The sequence below is a fragment of the Meles meles genome, chromosome 2 (assembly GCF_922984935.1).
Source record: "Meles meles chromosome 2, mMelMel3.1 paternal haplotype, whole genome shotgun sequence".
Classification (NCBI taxonomy): Eukaryota; Metazoa; Chordata; class Mammalia; order Carnivora; family Mustelidae; genus Meles; species Meles meles.
The window spans coordinates 28,073,153-28,094,674 of NC_060067.1; the positions used below are offsets into that span (position 1 = coordinate 28,073,153).

The 21,522-nt window shown below is 40.9% G+C and overlaps 1 protein-coding gene and 1 non-coding gene across 14 annotated transcripts in view; both read left to right on the forward strand.

Annotated features, from left to right (window-relative positions):
* FRYL (FRY like transcription coactivator) overlaps positions 1-21,522 on the forward strand; it is a 259,514-nt gene that overhangs the window by 225,932 nt on the left and 12,060 nt on the right. For 8 of the 13 annotated variants that reach the window (XM_045986638.1, XM_045986649.1, XM_045986574.1 and 5 more), the window contains 10 exons: positions 1,409-1,570; positions 1,691-1,765; positions 2,100-2,276; positions 6,532-6,540; positions 6,917-7,120; positions 7,719-7,886; positions 14,389-14,639; positions 17,515-17,722; positions 19,161-19,310; positions 20,410-20,508. In XM_045986638.1, the coding sequence (XP_045842594.1) occupies positions 1,409-1,570; positions 1,691-1,765; positions 2,100-2,276; positions 6,532-6,540; positions 6,917-7,120; positions 7,719-7,886; positions 14,389-14,639; positions 17,515-17,722; positions 19,161-19,310; positions 20,410-20,508 (1,503 nt within the window). Of the gene's footprint in view, positions 1-1,408; positions 1,571-1,690; positions 1,766-2,099; positions 2,277-6,531; positions 6,541-6,916; positions 7,121-7,718; positions 8,430-14,388; positions 14,640-17,514; positions 17,723-19,160; positions 19,311-20,409; positions 20,509-21,522 lie in introns of those variants that run through there. The other 5 variants (XM_045986591.1, XM_045986621.1, XM_045986606.1 and 2 more) reach the window with 2 other exon arrangements.
* LOC123937798 lies at positions 21,106-21,209 on the forward strand. The gene has a single exon (XR_006817587.1). It is a non-coding gene; the product is annotated as a U6 spliceosomal RNA (small nuclear RNA).

A 21,522-nucleotide genomic window follows, 5' to 3' on the forward strand; every position in this document is an offset into this window, starting at 1 on the left:
TATTTTGCTATTTAGCCTTGGTATTACAATTTATCCCAGGCTTATGGGTTATGTTTTTTAGACAGAAAGAAACTATGTTTGTTGCTAATTTTTTAGTTAATATCAGAATTCTAGCATAGGGCATGATGGAGAAACCGGGCTTTCCTGTTCCTAATTATCTTGTCTAAAGCAGTGGTAAGAAGTCTCAGAACACTTGATACGCTTCATTTCAATTTGTTTCCTCAAGAATTCCCAAGTACCTGCTCTGCGTAGGCAGAGGGGATATAGTGGGGGAGCAGAGATGAATCACACAAGGTCCACAGGGCTCACGTGTAAGACAACAGTGGAAACAAGGCCCCAACACATGGCAGATGTCCACATGTAATTACCTGGGTGTGTGGTATCAGGGAAGGCCTCCTTGGAAGTCTGGCGTCCCCATTAAAAGATGATCGCAGGTTTGGTTGGTTGGTGAATATTCCATACAAGCGGTGCAGCATATGCCAAAATGTAGGTCCATGAGAACGTGATGTGTTTGGAAAACAGCAGCAAGTTAGTTGTACTGGAGTGTGAGCTTCAGGCGGATGTGGTAGAAGTTGACGTCCCGCAGATAAGCAGGAGCCACATCATAAAGGGACTTGGATGATACACAGATGAGCTTGAATATTATTTTCAAATATAAATTCAAGATACCTCACAAAGCCAGAATAAATATAAATGAGTTTTAGATAATCATAGAATTTTTACTGATACACATTTGGAAACGTTATACATCAGATTTGGAGTAAGAAGCTACATAGATATCTTCCTCTTTGGAGTTGTTACTTAACTTGAATATTTGCAGAAGTGCATTATTGAAGCGCATATAGCAATACGTACGGAAAAAACACCAAAATGTTAATAGACGTTAAATCTGAGTGATAAGATTATAGGTGTTTTTTTTTTTTTAATCATCTTAATATTTTCTGAGGTTTCAAAGAGGATGTATTTTGTAATCCTGAGGAGACATGAGGAGTTTTTAAGGCGGTGAGGGGTTTTTAAAGAAAGCTGATCTCTATTTAAAATAGGAATAAGCTCTGTATAGTCTTCTCAGAGAGTCATTTTCAATAAAGCGAAGTCTCTGGATTAAAAAAAAAAAAAAAAAAGACATCATAGGCAGCCCCTGGTTGGCTCTTTCAGACGCCCTGATCTTGGGGCTGTGTTTTGAGCCCCACGTTGGCTGTAGAGATGACTTAAATAAACTTTTAAAAATAAATTTAAAAAAAGACATCACTACCTTTGATTTTTGTAACATCTACTTCATACTAAGTAACCTTTCACCTTTTGTTGTTTTTGGTTGTGTGTAAAAAAATAAAAGTCCTTATTGATACAATATTAATCCTTTCATGTTGGAATATCTGAGTCAGACACCGCCATTTTTGTTTCTGGGCAGACACCAATCATTGGAAATAAATATGGCGACCAGCATAGCGCAGCTGGGAGAAATGGGAAACCGAAGGTCATTGCTGTTACTAGGAGTACTTCCTCCACTTCTTCTGGTTCTAATTCTAATGCTTTGGTTCCTGTTAGTTGGAAAAGACCACAGTTATCACAGGTACGTAAAAACATCAAAAGCAAAAATTTATAGAAGGATCAATTTTGTCGTATGTACGACAGCTTGAGAATTTGCCTTCTTGATCGGTAATCCTGACATTTGAATTTTTTTTCCCCTTAGCGAAGAACAAGAGAAAAGCTAATGAATGTGCTTTCACTCTGTGGTCCAGAATCTGGCCTTCCAAAGAATCCATCAGTGAGTAACCATGACCGCACGTGTAAAGGTTTTAAAAATCCTGTTGTTCCGTGAAGAAATGGAAATGCCTCCATCTCCTTGCTTGCCTCTTCTTGCTTCCCTTACTTTATGGCATTAACTAAGAATGAAAGAGATATTACTGGTCTCTGTGGCACTGGGCAGTTATGGTAATTAAGTATTCAGTCAGTTAGACGTTAACATGAAAACCAGATTAAGGCTTGGTGTTCACTGACAGAGGAGGCCTGTGGTGGCTTCTCAGGCAACCAGTCCTCAGACACAGAGTGACAAAGCTGACAGGTGGCTTTTTTTGTTTGTTTGTTTTGCCGGGGCTCAGGTTGTATTTTCTTCTAATGAGGATTTGGAAGTTGGTGACCAGCAGACCAGCCTAATTTCTACAACAGAAGACATGATCCAGGAGGAAGAAGTAGCTGCAGAAGATAATAGCAGTGAACAACAGTTTGGCGTTTTTAAGGATTTTGACTTTTTAGATGTTGAATTGGAGGACGCAGAGGTAAGGATGTGGGCTCTCCATTATCATATTTATAGTTTACAGTTGCAAGTTTATGAGAATTAAGGATTTGACCATAGGATCTTTACTTGGTAAGGTCAAGAAGGTACAAATCCAGTTAAATGGGTGACAGGTTTTAAGAAGGGTACTTGTGATTAGTACCGGCTGTTGTAGGGAAGTGATGAATCACTAAATTCTACTCCTGAAACAGTATTACACTAGGTGTTAACTAACTGGAATTTAAATAAAAACTTGAGAAACTATAGATACATATATATACATCCATCAAATTTTTTTTAAAACAGGAGAAGGTAAAAATCTAAATTGGGAACAAACATGATTAGTACGATTAGTGAGTAGCAGAAGTTGTCTGAAACAAAAGAGGAAAGACGAAATCTAATTTTTAATTTTTTCCCCAGAAAATAAAAAGTGAAAAATGGGTTTCTTCCAAAGTAGGTCTTTAATTTAGGGCGTGCTTAGACTTAAATGTTCCACATGAGCCAAACAAGTTAATATGCAGCAAAACAATTAAAAAAAAAAAAAAAAGAATTAAGTACAGATGCTTACACTAAGTTAAGTTAAATTACATGAACTTACGTGAGTACAAAGGCTTCAGCTTTCTAGAACTTTCTCCTGTGGCACATGACCGGTATTCCACCTGTGACATCCTCACCATTTTCTTCTTCACGATGTAGCCAGCGCCTCCAAATGACTCATTTCATTTAGCACCAGAGAGCTTTCTCCTCTACACCAAGTCAGTCTAGAGTAAGTTGATAGTTGTGTGTCAGTGCAGGTGATTTCAAAACGGAAACTAAGTCAGAAGGGGATTTATTAGCTTGCAGAACTGAGAGAGGCCAGAGGTAGAGCTTATTCGGCTACGGCTCAGTGAGGTCTCTGGTTATGTCCCTGCAGCCGGCTAGGCTTGGCCCCTCTCTGCAGGTCTCTGCCAGATGCTTATGTCCACATGCAGCAGGGTTCAAAGCAAGTGAGGGTCACTTCAGAGATGCTCTTGTGCTGAAGAAGTGGAAGTGGAGAAGTTGCTCTCCTAAACGTTTTTAGCACATTTCCCATCGTATGATTGGGTCAAACTGGAACATTTTAGCTAATTTCTAGAACAGTCATTGTGGTGAGGAGAATAGGATTGTCTCGACTGTGTTGGACTATATAGGGACCTATATCTGTAGCTCAGTCCCCTAAACTTCCAGCTCCTAAACCTGAAATGTCTATGGCACGTGGGTTTAAAACATGTGCACTCTAAAATGTTTATAAATATCTCTATTCCGGAAGCCCTTAATGGCTTGTCGTCTAGTATCCACACCACTGTCCGTTGAGATGTCTTTCCCCGAAGAATTGAAAGTCACTCATAAGTCATGACTGATAGGATGAATCATACGCATTCATTAACCCTCCCGAAGGGATGTTTTCCTTTGGCTCTGATAGGTGAGGGGGAGTGAAACATAATGGCCTGTGCCATGTCACACCATTAGCTGCTGAGAGGAGACCGGTTTAGGGAGGTCCTCATCCATGCTTCAGCCTTCCCTGCACCAAGGAGGATATGCACATGGTGGCCCTGGGTCCAACTGATGCCTTTGCGCTAGCTTGGCAGTGGACAGGCTTCCATAATGGCTCACCACTGACATGTTCCCACAGACCTGGGTTCACCAGAGCCTCAAAACAAGTATTATTCAGCACCACGTAGGGCAGTGGCTTTTAAAGTTATTTTTTTAAAACTATAATCCATAGTTAATACATTTTATATCATGTCCAAGTATCTAAATACATATACTTTTAAAATTCAAGTTTCAGGGCGATTGGGTGGCTCAGTCGGTGAAGCCTCTGACTCTTGGTTTGGGCTCAGGTCATGATTTCGTGGGTCCAGGGATGGAGCCCTGCGTAGGGCTCCCCATTTAGCACGGAGTCTGCTTGCAGACTCTCTCTCTCTGCCATTCCTCCTGCTCAAGCATGCACTCTCTCTCTGTGTCTCTAAAATAAAATAAATATAATCTTTAAAAATGTTTAAATTAAATTAAAGTTTCAAGAATATGCAACCTTGGGCATCTGGCTGGCTCAGTCAGTGCAGTATGACTCTTGACCTTGGGGTCATGAGTTTGGGCCCCACATGGGGCATAGAGATTACTGAAAAAAAAAAAAAAAGAATATGCAGCCTTACTCTATTATGCACACTGATATTTCCTATTCTCTTCCATTTTTTTTCCCAAAATGGCAGGCCATCACCCTCTAAAATTGATTTCACATCCCCAATTTGAAAAGCATGTTGTAGGAGATAGGGCTGGCTTGAATAATCAGGCAAGAAAGTGTGATGGATTGGAGAGGCCTGCGGCCCTACCTTGAGGACATCATGAGCAGCTTCTAAATCTTTTGTAGTTATTTGCTTTTTTTCACTTGAGAGTTTACAATTTCTAAAGGCAGACAGGCTCCTGACACGTTTGTAATGGTAAGGTTATTATTATTATTATTTTTTAAGAACTCTATAAATGCTTCCAAGTTTATCCCATAACCTAACATGTCAGTAGTAAAAATATGGCTTTTTTTTTCTTTTTTTTTCTTTGGCAGGGGGGCGGGGGAGAGCAAGAGAGAGAGAGAATCCTAAGCAGGCTCCACAGAGCCCAATGCAGGGAGGGCTTGATCTTAAAATCCTAAGACCATAACTTGAGCCGAAATCAAGAGTCTGATCCTTAACTAACTGAGCCACCCAGGTGCCCCCCCGCCCCCGCCAAAATACTGTTCTTAAATGGAACCTTAGTCAAATTAGATTAGAGATATTTAATGTAGTTTTTTCTATAATTCAGGTCGGTGATTTGGGGAGGGTGGTGTTAATTTATGCCTCATAAATTAGGCAAATCAAGTATTAAAGATTTTTTAAAACCTAAATATAGTCTTGCTTAAAACAGGGTAATAGGAAACACTTTGCTATAAAACAAATGGGACTATTCATTAAACTTCTAAAACACCCCAACCTGGAAAGCTAATTTATGCCTCATAAATTAGGCAAATCAAGTAATAAAGATTTTTTAAAACCTAAATATAGTTCTTGCTTAAAACAGGGTAATAGGAAACACTTTGCTATAAAACAAATGGGACTATTCATTAAACTTCTAAAACACCTCCAACCTGGAAAGCTCCCCGTGCATATTCATTCATTCACCAAATAAAGATTGAGGGCTGTATGCCATTACATAATGATATTTGAAATATCTTGTAGGAAGATAGCTTTTCAAACTTTGACCTTTAGGGTCTCTGATATCCTGGGAAACAGGGAGAGATTCCAGGGCCAAATGGGCAGAGCTCCTGGTTACCTGTTTTCAACCAGGGCAGTTTGGGTTTTGTACATCAGTTTTGCATGGTTGACTTCCATTTTAAATCTCATTTGAAATAAGTATTCCTGGGGTGCCTGGGTGGCTCAGCTGTTAAGTGTCTGCCTTCGGTTTGGGTCATGATCCCAGAGTCCTGGGATCGAGCCTCAAGTCAGGCTCCCTGCTCAGAGAGAGAGAGAGAACTGCTCTCTCTCTCTCTCTAATAAATAAAATATTTTTTAAAAAAGAATTATTCTTTTGCTTTATTAAAAAAAATTGAAAACCTTACTCTGGACTGTCCCTCTTGAGTAAAAAGGAAGCGAAATCCTATTTGGCTGGCCAAATCATTGTAACTTGTCACATCAGGGCTTATGAGAGAATATAAGAATTACATCCTTGCAGGAGGAGGATCGGTTTAAAGTAACCAACACGTAACTTACATAAATCCATAAGTGGCATGAAATTGAAATCTGTCCTATTTCCTCTTGACCTTTTGACATTATCCAGTGTTATCTTCTGATAGCTTTGATCCTGATTTTAAACTGTTTTATAGCAAAAAATGGGTTTAGCCAGAACCATCCTGCAGACTAAAATAATTGTGACCCTGTATGTTGTCGACTGAATGTGGGTATTTTAAGTCAGTTTTGCATCGTATCAAGTATTAAAATTCATGTAAATTTCGAAGATTTTCCTAAAGTTCGTGTTGCCAGAGTGTATCATAGAAATGTTGTTTTAAGTGTCTGTCTCTGACTTCTTCATAATATACCTTGCATAAAAAAGTAATTTGAATCACCTGTTGGCTTCCTACTCAGAGCTTAATCCAGAGCTTGAATCAGTCTTTGGGTTTGAGAAATCACAAAGAGTTTTTCCCCAAAGTGTAGTGTATATTTAAATGTTTGTCTTCGTTCTTTCTAATTCTGTGTGTTTTCCTTTTTGCTAACCAGGAACTGCAGGTAAGTTGCAGCCTGGTGTTGTGGACCGTTTACGTGTTGTCGTTTGTGATGTATGTGTCTTCTTCACGGTCTCATCCGTGTTTGTGTGTTAGAGTAGAAATGGCCTAGATGGTAGGTTGAGTTGGTCCCCGGTCACACATGACAGAAAGTCCAGAGAACTATTTAGTGAAAACAGGATCAACCAAATCTTTTGATCTCTTTAAGAATAAATAGTTAAGGAAGTTTTTAAAAGTTTCGAGACATTGAAGGGCTGATTGAAACTCTGCTTACGATGATGCATTAAGTGCTTTTCATCCGGGTACGTGTTTTCCTGGTGTAGCATGTTTGCCTCCGGCACCCCTGCCTGCGTCTTAGAAACCACGTCTTACTTTTTCAGGGTGAAAGTATGGACAATTTCAACTGGGGAGTCCGCAGGCGCTCGCTGGACAGTATTGACAAGGGGGACACTCCGTCCCTGCAGGAGTACCAGTGCTCCAGCAGCACCCCCAGCCTGAACCTGACCAACCAGGAGGATACAGACGAGTCATCCGAGGAAGAAGCGGCGCTCACCGCAAGCCAGATCCTCTCACGCACGCAGATGGTAAACGGTCACCATCCCAGACGGCTTCCCAGAAAGCTCGCGCTTTCCCTCTTAACTTCCAGCCTCATCATTACTCTGTCCTGGTTTTTCTCATTTTCATTTCACCGTGGGTACAATGCACACGCTGAAATGAAAATTTGAAATTGCACCGCTAATGCAGCATTCCGTGCGCGGCAGGACTAAGCATTTACGCAGAGGCTGCGCACCTCTTAGCGGCTGAGACCGTCGCCTCTTCGCTCCGAGTGATGGCGAGTCTGCCTCTGTACTAGTAGTACATCATATGTGAATTCAAACAATAAATTTTTAAAAATTACATATAGGGCCAAAAACTAATGACTCTCAGGTCAAGTAGACATGGTTACGCAGGGCTTTTCCATGTTGGTAGTTTTTGCTTAGTGAGACCTACCTTGTGTGAGCCAAGGCAGCACCGATTCCAGCAGAGACAGAAGAGGGGGGCAGAGGTCCTTGTAGGAGGTCAAAGAAGCTCTTTCTAACAAAACTCCCCACCTACCTGATGACAGACAGTCTGTTCCTTGTGGCCTTTGTGACCATCCCCGACTCGTGAGCAAACTCCTCACTCTGCTGTCTCTCCCTTCAGTTGAACAGTGATGGAGCCGCGGACGAAACGAGGCCGGACCCTCCCGATTTACTCCTTCAGTGTCAAGATTCCACGGGCAGCGTCTCTGCAGAAGAAGTGCTTCAGATCAGAGATGAGACCCCAAGTCTGGAGGCTTCTCTAGATAATGCTAACAGCCAGCTGCCTGAGGTGGGGAGAAAGGCGGGCTGGTGCTTGGCCAATCTGGGCTCCTTTTAGCTGTCTGTTCCCTCCCTCGCTTGTCTTTCGAAAGAGTTTTCATCTGATACACTGATTTGTGGCCAGTATTTCTAACCTGTTGGGTTATTTTAAATGAAATAGACAAATCTGATAATTTAAAAAAAAAAAAAAAGGAAAAGCTGCTGGATTAAGGAAATGACCTGCAGGTTAAAAATAATCTTGAGTGTTTGAATGAGCCTTTTGTGTTGCCGAGTATGATTTTAGGTCAATGGACAGATGCTTCCTGGGGGTGGCGAGCATCTTCTTTGGGGCTGGATCTTGGAAGGGCCGCTTTTTTGTTTTCTCTTCTCTTTTTGCTTTGTGTTGGGGTTTATGTGATTGGTGCTCTGATTGGGTTAAAACCTCAGGCCAGCTGCGTTAGCGGTTGGTTAAAGGAAACCTTTTTAAAAGACGTTGGAACTACTAGTATTATGACTTTTGGAAAGGCCTGTGAGAAGTAAGCCAGATTCCAAGCTAATGACTGACCAAAAATAAGTAAGTATTAGTTTTCTTGGTGTTTTTTTTTTTTCCTTAAGATTATTATAGATACTCTTTCTTTTTTTTTTTTAAACTATAATTGCTATAGATTTGTCGTATGTGCTTTAATGCTTTGGTAACTTTTGGGAAAATACTGTATTTTTTCACAGTTAACCAAACTAATGTTACTAGATCTCACTATTTTAGTTAGTTGAATTTTCATGTTCTTATTAAGCTGACAGTGTATTTTACATTTTTGACAGTAACCAGAGCTTGAGATGAAGGCATTTTGGCATTTTTTTCAGTGTATGACTAGTATGGCTTAAGTTTAGATAACTCAACAAATATTGAGATTTTCCTGCACGCCAGGCATTGAGTTAGGTGAATAAGGCTTGGTGCCCCCTACTCTGAGGAAGTGCATTGTCTATTAAGGAAGACAGAGAAGGTTGGGGGGGAAAGGCATTACATTTCCGTATGAGAAACTTAGTAACAGCCATGTCCCGGGCTTTGTGAAAACTCAGGAGAGGCTGCTCAGCTGTACACTGGGGTAATGGTGGTGACAGACAGGTTTTGTGGCATCTGGGACATTGCAGGCAAAGGGACAACATGTGGAAAGACAAGGCAACGTGAAGTAACGTGGTATATTTGGGTAACAGCAGGAAATTGAGTATTTCTAGAGAATGAATTGGGTGGAGGAGGAGGAAAAGGAGAGATGGATAGAGTCTAAAATGAGAAGGGCTGTACGTGCCATACTGAAGACTTAGACTTGACCTCAGGGTGATCACGAGTCATGAAGTTTCACTGTTTCAAGAGATACCTGTTCGGTGACAAGCACCGTACCAGAACCCTAGATGAGAGTACGGGCCATGCAAGTGATTTAACCAATGTTTCCTGAGCCCTTACTGCCTGCTGGTTGCTGTTCTGGGCACGGGGCATATGGCACTATGTGGAAAAAGGGTCCTGGTTTTCTGGAGCTTAATTGTAGTAAAAGAAATGATAAACAGATAAGACAAATAAAATATAAATAACATATCAGAAAGTGATCTTCCTCTTAGTCACACTGAGAAAATCTAACAGTAACATGGAATTGGTGAGGAAGAAAGGTAGAGTGGCATTTGAAGTGAAACCTAAGTGACAAGAAGATGTGGGGGGGCAGTGTCCCAGACTGGGGAGGCAGCAGGTACAAAGGCCCTGGTGTAGCCGAAGAACAGGCTGGCCCTGAAGCTGGAGCCTGGGGAGCAGGAGGGCTGGATGGAGGAGAAGTCAGAGAGGGGCCCGTCTGAGAGCCACATAGCAGGTAACCGTCAGAGGGTTTTAGGCAGAAGAGGGACACGATCTGATTCTGCTTTTTAAAATCTCTCTTTTTGTATGTTGAAAAAGAAAGGTGATTCTAGTACCCGTCACATGAGCTTGCAGACCAGGCGCCTGTCATCAGGGGAAAGCACTGTCTGGTTTGTGTTCTAGCAAAGTCTCTCTGTCGGAGATGTGGAAGGTGGGCAGGAGGAGGCTGAGATGGGGAGATAAAGCAGAACAGTATTAGCAAGAGATAATGGGGCCCGAAGGAAGAATCACGAAACGAGGAATGTTTCCAGGAGAGGACCGACCAGTTTAGAGATGCACTTTAAGTAGACTGTATTCCCTTCAGTTGTTGAGAGGCTTGTTGTGTGAGTGTTAATTCCTAGTTCATAATCTGTCAGCTGTATCCGGTTTGGATCACAGCATGTAAAAAGGCCTCATTAGAAAAAGGGAAAACAGACCCATACTAGAAATACCCTCTTAACAAAAGCAGGAAGGTTAATGGTCGGGTGTTGTCATTTTGTTTACTTGACAAATGGGAAATCTTTTAATTTGGGTTATTAAAAGAGCTATAATCACAGTAAACTTCTGATAGAAATCACTCATTTATTGGAAACAAATTGGAAATTCACATATATTTCCGTATATATTGGAAACTTATTTCAGATGGGACAATCATTCATCCAACAGGACTGTATTTGATGGCTTGTTTCCAAGACACTATAAAGTTCCTGGTGACTTTTTTTTTTTCCTAAAGGAAAAACACCTCACTTTACTAGGTTTATTTCCTTTTCCAGTCGTGGGTTTCATTTTTGCATAAGCTTTGTGACACAGGTGAATGAGGATGAAGGAGATATTCATAAACATAGTATTTCATTAGTAACTAACAGTTCTGTTGACTTTAAAATTATCACCAAAAGAATGGCTGTCCGCAGGAGAACATTAGGTATTTTAGCCTAATGTGTTTTCCCCTGTCATGCCAATTAGTGACAGACAACCTCAAATTGCCCTTTTTTTAAAGATTTTATTTATTTATTTGACAGATAGAGATCACAAGTAGGGAGAGAGGCAGGCAGAGAGAGAGAGAGGAGGAAGCAGGCTCCCCGCCAAGCAGAGAGCCCAATGCGGGGCTCGATCCCGGGACCCTGGGATCATGACCTGAGCGAAAGGCAGAGGCTTTAACCCACTGAGCCACCCAGGTGCCCCAAATTGCCCTTTTTTTAAAAAGTGTGAAAGCACCAAGGTAATGAAACAAAACCATAATTCTGGTTTGGTTTTTTTTTAAGATTTTATTTATTTGACAGACAGACATCACAAGTAGGTAGAGAATCAGGCGGGGGGGGGGGGGAGCAGGCTCCCCGCTGAGCAGAGAGCCCGACGCAGGGCTCGATCCCAGGACCCTGGGATCATGACCTGAGCCGAAGGCAGAGGCTGAGTCACCCAGGTGCCCCCATGATTCTGTTTTTTAAAGCAATTTCTTAAGAAGAGGAATTAATTTTAATAGGTGAAATACTTTATGATTAAAGGGAACATCCATTCCTAGAACTGTTTGAGAGGGGTTTTTCCTCCCTTAAATTATGTTGCTCTCGGGAAGATGAAACAGAACAGGCTAAAGCATTTCGTGTCATGACAGAAGCTTTAGAGCCATTTGCTACTTTCTTCTCTGTAACATGTACACATTACACTTTGAGCTGTTAAGGGATTAAGTCCATTCTTCATTTGCATTTATTAGAGAAACCTTCACAGACGAATTTCTTCTAGTATTTATAATAGCTTAGATACCAGTTCATGGATGGCAGAAATTATTCCTTATAGGAAATGAATCTTTGAGTGTAATCGGCAGGGGGGTGTTTGCACATATACGCATCACTGTGTAGTAAGATAAAGTTCAAGAAAATTTGACTGTCATAAGGCACATACAACAGTGGAATCCATTCCATGAGCCCAAAAGCACTCTCTTCCTGAGATCTAGGTGTTCCCAGGAAATTTCAGCATGTAGTGTATGTTAATAATTACAGATAAAACATCTATGTTCTAATTATTATTCAATAACAGATGTCAACCAGATGCAAGTATAAACTAATGAAAAGCGAGGACATTAAACCGAGAAGTTTGGTGGGTTACTGCAACCTGGTATATTCAAATTGGTATAGATGGAAAGATTCATGCTAATAAAATCTCTAGGTGTAGAAATATCTCTAGCACTATCATAGAAACTCTTTTTTCAGATAACTAATGCTTACCGCTTTAATGGCCAAATCTTCTTTTATAAAAAAATTTCAGATGCAAACAGTGTATTGAATTTTTTAGAGTGATTGAAGTTTGTGGAATGATTCAGGAATGATGGTCCCATATTACTTAAAAAGTGCTATTCTGTGCAGAGTCAGAATTTCTCCTTTCCCTGCCTCACTAACCTCAGGCCAGTGTTCCCATAATATCGTTCATGTCTTCCTGCCACACTTCTGTACCATTCCTGTCTTCTAAGTCCTCTTCCCTGAAATGCTGTCTTGGTCTGCTTGGGCTGCTTTTACAAAATATGAGAAATCGGGTAGCTTCTCAACAATGGAGATTTACTTCTCACGGTTCTAGAGGCCAAGGAGTCCAAGATCAAGATGCCAGTGGATTCATTGGGGCGGGGGGGGGGGGGGCTCTCTTCCTGGTAGCTCTTCTTGCTGTGTCCTCCCTAGCTGGCTCTCTGGCCTCTTCTTGTAAGGGCACTCATCGCATTCCTGAAAACCTAATCACTGTCCAAAGGTCCCATCTCCTGGTACACCACAGTGGGGGGGAGATTTTCAACGTAGGCATTCTGAGGAGATAAAAAAACATTCAGCCCATGACAGTATCACTAACCCATCTTTGTCATACCCCATCACATGGTATTTCCTCCAAAGAGACTAGTCTCTGTGCCTCAACCAGATGTGACCTCTCCCTTTTTTGAGTACCAGTAGTCCTCTGTATATTGTTCATAATATTTACCTAACACTTAATGTACTCTAGATAATTACTATTTGCATATTAGACTAACCCCATTATTAGGTTGTAAGCTGATTGGAGATAGTTACTGATTTATCCCAGAGCACTCAGCCCAGAATCCGGTCAAAATCCTTCATTCATTTTATGATATAGATGAATTTTACACATGTATAAACTGTGGCATGGACTGGTCTAAGGTCAGGGGCTGTCTCCCTTACTTTTCATGTTTTGGGAGAAAACATGATTTCTCCCAATAAATTTTGGGAGAAAATTCTACTTTGAACCAAGAAGAAAAGAAGACTAGTTGTGTAGAAAGACTACACAACTAATTAGTAAATTAGGACTAAGCACCTTTGAAAAGGAGCTGATCTTTACTCCTAAAACTGAGACCACGGTGTTTATTTTCAAACCGATTAAACTAATATCCATGCACATTAAAATTAGTGTTGACCCCAGAATGGGAGAAGACATTTGCACATGACCAATCTGATAAAGGGTTAATATCCAAAATCTATAAAGAACTTACAACTCAACACCCAAAAAATAAGTAATCCAGTTAAGAAATGGGCAGAAGACATGAACAGACATTTTTCCAAGAAGACACTCAAATGGCTAACAGACACATGAAAAGATGTTCAACATCACTCATCATCAGGGAAATGCAAATCAAAACCATGATGAAGTATAACCTCACACCTGTCAGAATGGCTAGAACTGACAACCCAGAAAACAAGAGATGTTGGTGAGGATGTGGAGAAAGGGGAACCCTCTTGCCCTGTTGATGGGAATGCAAGCTGGTGCAGCCACTCTGGAGAACAGTATGGCGGTACCTCAAAAAGTAGAACTTACCCTATGGCCCCGCAGTTGCACTACTGGATGTTTACCCAAAAAATACAGATTCACAAGGGTACATGTACCCCAATGTTGATAGCAGCATTATCAACAATAGCCAAACTGTGAAGAGAGCCCAAATGCCCATTGAGTGATGAATGGATAAAGAAGATGTGGTATCTATATACAATATACAATGGAATGCCAGCCAGCCATCTAAAAGAATGAACTCGGGACGCCTGGGTGGCTCAGTGGGTTAAAGCCTCTGCCTTCGGCTCAGGTCATGATCTCAGGGTCCTGGGATCGAGCCCCGCGTCGGGCTCTCTGCTCAGCAGGGAGCCTGCTTCCTCCTCTCTCTCTGCCTGCCTCTCTGCCTACTTGTGATCTCTGTCTGTCAAATAAAGAAATAAAAATCTAAAAAAAAAAAAAAAAAATTTCTTAAAAGAATGAACTCTTGCCATTTACAAGGATATGGATGGAGCCAGAGTGTATTTTGCTAAGCGAAATAAGTCAGAAAGACAAATAAATGATTTCACTCATATGTGGAATTTAAGAAACAAAACAGAGGAATGTAGGGGATGGGAGAGAAGAGGGAAGCAAACCATAAGAGACCCAACTACAGAGAACAAACTGAGGCTTGATGGAGGGAGGTGGGGGGAGGATGGGCTAAGTGGGTGATGGGGGTGAAGGCGGGCAATTGTTATGATGAGCACTGGGTGTTGTATGTAAGTGGTGAGAGCACCACATTCTACACCTAAAGCCCATTTTACCATATATGTTAACTAACTAGAACTTAAACCAAACCTTGAAATAAGAAAATAAATTAAAATTTTTTTCTTATGTTTTTAAACTTGATAAAAATGTGATTGTTTTACAGGATACAAGTTCAGTATTAAAGGAGGAACAGGTGATCACAACATTTGAAGATGAAGGTTCATACATAATTCAAGAGCAGCAGGATTCTCTTGTGTGTCGGGGGATTCTGGACTTAGAAGATGCTGACATGCCAGAGCCCCTCGCTCCTGAAAGCTACCCTGAGTCCATCTGTGAGGAAGATGTTACCTTGGCTTTGAAGGAACTGGATGAACGATGTGAAGAAGAAGAAGCTGATTTCTCTGGACTGTCTAGGTGAGACTGTGGTATCACAAACACTAGAATGGGGGGGTATGTCCTCTCTGAGCCCCTCCCAAGTATGGTCCTCTCTTCCAGTTCACTTAACTTTTGTTTTCTGTGTTTTAGCCTGTAATCATACCACCTTCGCTGTAAAAGATAAAATGACTGCGATGGGTTTATTTGCTGTGACTGACCTTTAATTTGCTTAAAGAAAAAGAAAGCATAGCCAGCAACATTCTACACCAAATTCCTCTTTTGGCAAAATGCCAAATGACCAGTTGTTAAGATCAGTATTGCATCATGGCCAGAACTGGTTGTCAAAATCATGGGATAAACTTGGTGATACTAAAATAAATCTGAAATATATCCAAAAAATTATTTTACAGTTTCCTCATCGGTGGTTATGGTTGTAAAGTTTGACCTTTATAATGGGCAGAAGTGATCATTTCTTGGTATGTCAGATGTTAGATGACTTCTTTTAAAATGTTCATGTTCCATACATTCAAAATTTATTATCAAAAGTACCCAAGAATTCCCAAAAAGGGCATTTTCTTCACTAATGGTCTAACAAAACTGAATAATCATTATTGCATATAGTTCTTAGAAGAAATCTTGGCTGTTACGAAATGTGTAAACCGAACTGTTCTATAATGATCTGGAATTATGACGTTACTCATAATAGTAACGTCATAATTATAATAATAGTCATAATAAATAGATATTATTATCTATTTTTCTTTTACTTAAGTTTTATAAATATTTGTTGCTCAAAATCATGTTCTTTATAAAGGTGTCTAGCTTAATGCACTATCCGTGTATCTACTTCCCCATTCATTAATTTCAAGCTCTTTGATAATTATTTTTAAACAAATATTAATATTTAGTAGTCATCAAATATTTCAGGGTTTCACTCTTACAATAAAAACCATTCATTTGTATTTCAAGTGATAATAGAGGTGTGTGTGTGTGTGTGTGCGTGCGTGTGTGCGTGTGTGTTAAAGCAAGCACTACACCCAGTGTGGGGCTTGAACTCACAACCCTGAGATCAAGAGTTGTGTGCTCCTCCAACTTAGCTGGCCAGGCACCCCTTCCGGTAATAATAGAGTTTTAACACACACAGCACAGAAGAAGGTTTTCACTCTTCAGTATACCTAGAATATTGTCCTGTGTTGGAAAGTGTACATTCAGATATTAACCACCATAGTGACAGACCTTGTTCATGTTACCCATTTGGACGGCAGTAACCTGCCGTCACTCATTCATTCATCATACACAAAGGCAGGGATGCCAGAAATGATGTGGAGGTAGATATTCAACTATTGGGCTTTCTAAAATGTTGAAGCCAAATGATGGACTTTGGCCAATCCCGAAGATGAAATCAAGTAGTGTACCCCTACTAATACAGAGGGATAGCCACCCGGGTTTACAAGAAATACGTTTTGCTAAGATCAGTCACCACAGTGACATTGTAAAAATAAACTTTTTTGAGGTAATGGCTTAAAGTTTTCACTCCAGATGTCTGCTTTATTTTGATCTTTTCCTCCGTCTTTACTCAGATCCCTCCCTTCTATATGAATTGCTCCATAATTTCTATAAAGCCTTATAGAGCTACTTTGTAGTATGAAACTCGCAATTTTAAGACATTGGATAAAACATTTCTTTATGGAGTTTCTGACTCAAACACCTCTCCAGCCTTAAGACCCAGGGTCAAACATTTCGTTATAGAATATCCAGCCCAAACATACCTTCATCTCTTTTCATTGTTCCATTGTTGTCTGCATTATCTGACTGTTGGGATTATAAATTCCTCAAAAGGGATGGCCTGGTCTAATTTTTCTTTGAATTCACAATCAGTTACACACCACAAGGCGTATAATGTATACTCATGAAATAGCTGAGCTGCCCATTTGTGTTGAGGCGTATAATGTTGAGTTTGGACCCGTAGTCCTGGGTTCAAATTCTGACTCTGTCATTTCCCACCCAATAACCTAGGCATAATACTGAATTTCACTGAACTTTTTGTTTCATCATGGTACAACTGAGGTCACCTGGGTGTTAAGTGTCTGCCTTCGGCTCAGGTCATGATCCCAGGGTCCTGAGATCGAGCCCCCATCGGACTCCAAGCTTGTCAGGAAGCCTGCTTCTCCCTCACCCACTCCCCTTGCTTGTGTTCCCTCTCTCACTGGTCTCTGTCAAATACATAAATAAAATCTTAAAAAAAAACAACAACTGAGGTAATAAGAGCCCAACCTTCTGAGTTCACACAGTCCTTATAAAGCAGCTAAGCTAGCCCCTGACCCAAAGTCAATAGCCAGAATGCTTTACATGTCGTCATCATCAGTTTGGACCTGTTCAATTAAAGGCCTTCAAGATTGATCATTAAAAATGAAAGCATTCTACTCGGAGTTATTCACAGAAGTTGCTGGAAATTACTGCAGAGCACTGGTATATTATAGAGCTTGGCTTGTTTTAAGGTGGTTGCTTGAAAGTAAATTTCTAATTCCAAAGATGCTTAGGAGAAGGAACACGGAAACCTGCTTCCTTGTACTTTCTTGCAAAGTTTAAGTTGTGTACTTTCTTCTTTTTTTTTTTTTAAGATTTTATTTATTTATTTGACAGAGACAGAGATCACAAGTAGGTAGAGCAGCAAGCAGAGAAAGAGGGGGAAGCAGGCTCCCTACCTAGCAGAAAGCCCGATGTGGGGCTCGATCTCAGGACCCCGGGATCATGACCTGAGCCAAGGGCAGAGGCTTAACCCACTGAGCCACCCAGGCACCCCTGTTGTGTACTTTCTAAATCAATGCATAGATTTGAATAAAAGCAATCTATGTTGGATGACTCAAACTATTTTAAGAAAGTATTATGATTACTGTGATATTTGTATTCACAGTCAAGATGAAGACGAGCAAGACGGCTTCCCGGAAGTCCAGACATCCCGTCTACCATCACCGTTTCTTTCTGCCATAATCGCGGCTTTTCAACCGGTAGCGTGTGATGACGAGGAAGAAGCCTGGCGCTGCCATGTCAACCAGATGCTGTCTGACACCGACGGGTCCTGTGCCGTGTTCACTTTTCACGTGTTCTCCAGGCTGTTTCAGGTCCGGAAGGTTTAAAGTTTTCTGAATTTATATTAACATTTACCCAATAAAGTTATGGGTTTGTTTTTTTGTTTTTTTTTTTAATCTAAAATCAGTACCTCAAATTCTATTTTCTTTCATTTTTTAACTCAAATTCTGTTCTATTTTTATTTTTCTTAGTGTCTCAAATTTTCATCTTCCCACTGCTGTTTGTTGTTTTTTTTTTAAGATTTTATTTATTCATTTGACAGACAGAGATCACAGGTAGGTGAGAGGCAGGCAGAGAGAGAGAGAGAGAGAGAGAGAGAGGAAGAAGCAGGCTCCCTGCTGAGCAGAGAGCCCAATGCGGGGCTCGATCCCAGGACCCTGGGATCATGACCTGAGCCAAAGGCAGAGGCTTTAACCCACTGAGGCACCCAGGCGCCCCCCCCCACTACTATTCTTAGAAAAAAGTCCCCCCCTGGAGCTCCAGGGTGGTGTAGTACATTGAGCGACCAGCTCTTGATTTCGGCTCAGGTTGTGATCTCAGGGTCACCAGAACGAGCCCCTCATTGGACTCCACGCTCAGAGCTGGGTCTGCTTGGGTTTCTATCTCCCTCTCCCTCTCCCTCTCCCCTCCCCCCAAAAAATAAATATTTAGAAAAAAATTTTCCCCAAAGATAGTGATATTATTTAAATTTATATTGTGACAGGGTAGTACTGCCGATTATTGATACAACAACTAGTACAGATAGCTCCCCTCAGGCAACTAAAATAAAACTTGAAAGTGATAAAAACTGATAAATTTTCTGCAGTAAGGTGGGCACCATCCAAGATGCCATAAAAAATAAGAAGCATGGTCCCTGCCTTCAAGGGGTTTGCAGAATGATACCTGTGGATACACATTAACTATTCGTATAATTACAGCAGCGAAAATGTAGTCTGAGTCACTGAGCGCTCATTATGGGTAAGGCACGATTTACTTTATGTTAATGAGTATTCTTGAGTTTTGAGAGGATTGTACCTTCAGTGCATCTTTAGGACTTTTAATTAAATCAGATGGCTCCCATAGCCAAGCACAGTAAACTGCATTTACTAAAGGTTTCTTTCAACTAAAACGTTAAAAGAGCTAATTCTTCAGACATGTAAGGACTTTATTTCCAGTGAAGTGCAGCCTGTATTCCTTCTCTCTCTCCTAATGAAAAAAATCTCAGGAATGGGGAGATGAATGGCATGAATCATTGGTTTCTTTTTTCAGTAGTAATGATTTTGTAAATTTTTGATTGTTTTGTGAAATGAACATTTCCTAAAGAAGAGCCTAAACACATGAATTTACAGACCAGTTATTAGAATTCTATGTATCACTACAATAATAATTTTAAAATGAAATTTGCCCTAACTATAAATTACGCTTCTTAAAGATGAAAAAAAGGCCTTCTTAGGAAACACTAAAAAAAATTTTTAATGCTTTTCTCCATAGACAATTCAAAGAAAGTTTGGAGATATAACTAATGAGGCAGTCAGCTTTCTTGGTGAGAGCTTGCAACGCATCGGTGCCAAATTTAAAAGTTCTCTGGAAGTAATGATGATGTGTTCGGAATGCCCAACTGTCTTCGTGGATGCTGAAACAGTAAGTTTTTATATAAAGGCTTATTATAAAGACTAAATGTGAATGGCACCAATCAGTAAATGGTCTTTTTTTTTTTTTTTTAAGACAATTGAGAATTTTGAAGTGTAAATGTTTATATTTTCAGTTTGACTAAAAATATCTAGCAAAATGTAATTCCAGTGTATTACATGCAATGACTTGTGACTGTTTCTGATTCTGAGCCCTCCCTGTCCTCACCCTTCACAGAGTCCCAGATGGGGAAGCTGGAGAGTCCTACTCTAGACATGGCTACTTCTTTTCCAGTTCTTGAGTAAAAGTGGGTAGGAAAGGGCTGGACCTACCCCCATGAAGAGCCCAGAGCTCAGTCCTCCTTTTGTTTGCAAACATACTCATAGATTATGTATTAAGATATTTAGAGAGGGGCGCCTGGATGGCTCAGTTGGTTAAGTATCTGACTCTTGATTTCAGCTCAGGTCATGATCTCTCAGGGTGGTGAGATCAAACCCCACATTGGGCTCCACGCTGGACATGGAGCCTCCTTAAGATTCTCCCTCTCTCTTTTAAAAAAAAAAAAAAAAGGAAAATGATATTTAGAGAATTAAGTTTTAAGAAGCTTCAAGGGTGTTACCTTTAAGATATATACTAGTCTGGCATGCCATTTCTCACCTAAGGCAGTTCTGGAAAGCATTTGAAGCCATGCTTGTCCCTGCTGGCCTCCCTGAAATCCCACTGCATCATACTGCGGTTCAGTGAAGGGCCATCCCTCAGTATGGGACAGAATGCAGTAAAGGGACATTGGCACTAAGTTGGGCCAAAAAACCAAATAACAGAAATTCCATGACTCAAAAGTTACCAGTCTCATGACTGTGGTCAGAAATGATAACCTGGGGGCGCCTGGGTGGCTCAGTCAGTTGGGCACCTATCTGCCTTTGGCTCCAGGTCATGATCCCAGGGTCCTGGGATCGAGCCCCGCATCGGGCTCCCTGCTCAGCGGGGAGTCTGCTTCTCCCTCTCCTCCCTGCTTGTGTTCTCTCCCTCGCTATCTCTCTCTCAAATAATAAATAAAATCTTTAAAAAAGAGAAGAAATGATAACCCGGCTCAATGTTTCTGATTTGACAGCTGATGTCATGTGGTTTGCTGGAAACACTCAAGTTCAGTGTTTTGGAGTTGCAGGAACACCTGGATACGTACAATGCTAAGAGAGAAGCAGCTGAGCAGGTCAGTCTCGCTTTACCATGTGAAAAAAGTAGCTTGCTTTTGACAATAGAAATGTTAACTTGGAGGCTGAATAGCCAAGCTAGAAAAGGGGACCTCTTAGCACTTAACTCAGGGTTTTACTGAGAAACGTGGGGACTCCCTCTGAACTCTCTGTCCAGTGAATCCCCATCATTGGCTTTTAGAAATCAGCCCTCTAAGAGCTTAAGAACACCCTGGAAAACTATCCACAGGGCAAGTGGGGATATAAAAGCATTAGTTCTCTGAGAAGGCACTGTGCTGTTGTGATCCAGAAAACATGTCACCTGTGACAAAGCTGGGATCTTTTTCCTGCGACGTGTATGCGGGCAAGCAATGGGAGAAAGAGACCTGTAGCAGATTATAGACCGCACTTGCAAAGAAGTGTTTCTTCGCTCCCATCAGGCACTGCAAAACAACACTAGTTCTGTTCCCAGAGAGTAAAGGTTTTTCAGTTAGCAGGGGCAAGAAAACTGAAAAGTGTTTGTTTTCTCCTTTCACATAAACTATATGTAGGAGACATTTTTTTTTTTTCCTAGAATGGATCTTTCATTAATTAGTATTAAGGATCTGTGCTGTGGAGTGCTCACTTCGACAGCTCATATACTAAAATTGGAACAGTCCCAAGATTAGCTTAGTCCTTGCACAAGGATGACATGCAGATTCGTCGGGTGTTCCATATTTTTTTTGGAATATTACTCAGCCATAATAAAGGAATGAAATCCTACCATTTGCAATGACATGGGTGGACCCAGAAGGTATTATGCTGGCAGAGATCAGTCAGTCAGAGAAAGACAGTTATCACAGGATCTCACCCATAAGTGGAATTTAAGAAACAAAACAAATGAGCATAGGGGAAAAGAAAAAGGGGGCAAACCAAGACATAGACTCTTAATTATAGAGAACCAACTGAGGGTTGCTGGGGGCGGGGGGCGGGGGGTGAGCAGTGGATGGGGTAAGTGGGTGATGGGGATTAAGGAGGGCACTCGTTGTGATGAG